At 42.4% G+C, this 3,350-nt stretch overlaps 1 protein-coding gene across 1 annotated transcript; it reads right to left on the bottom strand.

Annotated features, from left to right (window-relative positions):
* Positions 1-442: 442 nt before the first annotated feature.
* Positions 443-2,598, bottom strand: LOC137261713 (uncharacterized). The gene has a single exon (XM_067799496.1). It carries the CDS (start codon positions 2,497-2,499, stop codon positions 532-534), a length of 1,968 nt encoding a protein of 655 aa, XP_067655597.1. The 5' UTR covers positions 2,500-2,598; the 3' UTR covers positions 443-531.
* Positions 2,599-3,350: the final 752 nt, after the last annotated feature.

Here is a 3,350-nt window from a genome sequence, read left to right as displayed (position 1 = left end):
GTGATATTGTTCTTGGTATATCATCGCACAGGGAAGACATAGTTATCTAATCATAGATTTTACCATATGATTCCCCTGTTTATATTCTTAAACACATTTTCAGCAGAGCACAATTGGACACACTAATTGCAACTGTGGTTTTCAAGCTCAGTACAACTTTTACACGACATGTATGAAAGTACTTAAAGTTGCCTTTTTTCAGAACACATACGTACATTGACATGTGTGTTTACATGTGACAATTTCAGTTTCACACAGGCACCTCTTGTGGATCCTTACCAGACAGTATGTGATCCATTTATCATATTCTCTATCAATATGAACCATTTCACCAGCGTTTAGAGATCATATATGTCTTCCAGTGATTTGAGAATATCAAGTTGCATCATAGTTGCATGCGATTACCACGATCACTTGCTCTTGGTGATGGTACCTTATTTATCATCAAACGGGTCTCTTTGAAATGGTTCACTTACGACATACCTACCTCGTCTTCGAGCAGATTCGACTGTCGCGATGATGTCAGTCTGATCATACATGTGTCCTCATATGAATATAGATATGACTAGGATGGTAGAGCGCCTTGCCACAGATAGAACATGTGTGACACACTACATGTGGTGGGTGTTTGTTCTGTCTGTGTCGGTCCAGAGCACTGGAACAAGGAAAGAAGCGATCACAGGAGGTACACTTGTAGGACTTATACCCAGCTTCAGATTTACTTCTCTTTGAAGATGCTGATCCGCTTCTTCTTGGACGCTTTTTGATTTGGGTAGGGTTGGCCGCAGATGCATCGGGGTCGTCATGCAGGTCATCTTGTGAGTTGACGTCAACGTTACCAACGTCTCGAACAGAAGAAACGTCAGCAGTTGATGAAGACGTGTCACTATTAGAGATATTCCCGGAATAGACATCACCAGCAGTGGTGACACTGGTGTCAGATCTTTCCACGGCATTCTTGTTCATGACATTACGTCTTATGAGGGAGAGCTCGTCGCCGTCACCTGTCGGCACTTCGATTGATTCCTCATCATTGGACGTTTCTGAGGTGGGAGTTGGTCCATACACAAATGTCTCCTTTCTGTGGGAAGTTTCAACATGTTGCACCAAGCTGTTCTTGTCAATATACTTCGTGGCTTCTTCCGTCCGCGTCGCTTCCACAGCAGTGTATCTTTCTACAGGAGCCTGGGCATAGAGAGCGAGGTCCTTTGCTTGAGCAATATATATAGTTGTGTCCTTAGTAGGATCAACATACAGGTTGCTATCCTTTGATTGAGCAAGGTACAATGCAGCATCCTTTGTTTGAGCAATATATAATATAGTATCTTTTGTATGAGACGTGTCAATGTGGAGATCTCTCTCTGTGATGGGTAAGTCATTACTTACATGAGATGAGACATTTGTTATGGGTTCACCGTCTATCTCAACCGATAAAGGCTTATCGCCTAACTTCACACTGTGCGCTGCCTCCGAGGCAGCAATATCTTCGGCTTTCTTATTGACGATATATCTAATATGAGGTAGTTTATTTCTTGACTGTGAATCGATGATATATGACAAATCACGCTGGAATTTTCTATCATTTCCACTGGAATAGAAATTGGCAATTGCAACGGGAATTTGACAGTCATTAATCTCTCCGATTTTGCCACCTTCATCACAAGTATCCCCCCGAGAAAAAGATTCACCATCAGTGCCCTCTTGGTCCAGATCAGTTGTCCTGCATGGCGCTTCTCTGTCTGCAAATTTGTCCGGAGCTGATTCCCTGTTGTCTACTACGGGACACATCATCTTCCTCTCAACCGAGCGTGCTACATTCTCACCAGGCACCATTTTGAGTGACGATGTAATTGCATCGGATGTTATGATTTTCCGACATAAATAACTCTGGCGGGCAGGGTCATGAGTAATGTTCTTTTGCAACTCAGATGCCCTCTGATCTGTAATTTGTGTCTCACCTGTGAGAAGTGCCTCTTGATGGGGATTACTCTCACTATACAGATGAAGATTTCTCGAGTCTATTGTCGCATTCTGCAACAAGACCATGTTGATCTCTGAAACATTTCGTGGTTTCTCTCGCGGGTTTGAATTAATGTACACCTCCGGAGAATCTTGTGACTTCGTACTCCTATAAACTTCTGGAGTTTCTTGTGATATGAAAGTGTCATATCTTGTGTGTTTTGTATACGTCTCGGGTGTCTCCTCAGGGTTCTCGTAACCGTCGTGTGTCTCCTTCGTTCTGAGGGTCTCATATGGAATGGCCTTTTCATATGACCCTTCCTTAGCTTTATCATATAAACGTGATTCTGTGTGTACGTCTTTTCTCCCGTTGATCGACGAACTATAAGCTACAGCCATCTTTGCCACATCAGAGGCTTCAAAGTCACTGGAACTTGAACTCTTTTGTAGACTGACCATCTCATGTGAGGGAGTTAGCCTGACCTCTGCGGTCACACGTTCATTTGAGGAATGGCTTCTTCTGGTTTTTCTGGTTTCCATGGCATTATTCCATACTGACAGCGTCTGGTTCTTTTCCAAGACTCACGAGATCATTTTATCTTTTATATTTGATTTAAAAGGTTTCCTCAGCATCTACTTGTTTCCTAAAGGTTCCCTCGGGTAAACAGGAATGGCATATTTTCTTCTCTTGTGTGAATTTCTCAGATAGATTTTGTTACTGGGGATTGTCGGAGGAAAGTTTTCTCAAGGCCCTCTGGGTGCATTGTGTCATCACATGAACCAGTTTTAGGTGACGTCATACTGTGTCAGCGAGTTGCCTCCCACGCCTTGTCACCAGGTGGCGGTACCGCCACAAGGAGCCATCCCATGTCAAAATGACGCTGTGTGTTTTACATAGTCCTGAAATAGAAAGAATAGTTTTGAAATTTTGTTGACAGTTTTGCTGACAACGAGACCAATAACGGTGGGATTTCAGGACTACTGTGGACAACGATTACAAAAGTATTACATTAAGTATGTATTGATTAGTTTTTGTATGTGTTCATAATTCTTAATTAGCTAGTCACGTAATTTTGCAATCAGGCTACTTTCGGATAACTTTCACCTCTAACGATTGTCGGAAAACCTATATACAGTAGAGAGAATTCCCCTTTTGTGTACCCATACTATTAGTGTACAGGATATTACATTTTTGCAGATATTCATCCATATTCAAGACAGTGCAAGTCATCATCGAAGCCATACCCAAAGCCCGGAATGGATGAAATAATATACATGCATCACCCAGGGGCTCGCTCGCCTGGGCTACGAAAATAACATATGTACGGAGTTTCTTCCTGAGTAGCATTTTTCCATCTTTGTCTACTCGTTCTGAGGAGAAACTAATACCT

The sequence above is a fragment of the Haliotis asinina genome, chromosome 14 (assembly GCF_037392515.1).
Source record: "Haliotis asinina isolate JCU_RB_2024 chromosome 14, JCU_Hal_asi_v2, whole genome shotgun sequence".
NCBI lineage: Eukaryota > Metazoa > Mollusca > Gastropoda > Lepetellida > Haliotidae > Haliotis > Haliotis asinina.
The sequence above is the reverse complement of the archived record's forward strand: the minus strand, read 5'-3'. Positions and strand labels throughout refer to the sequence as shown.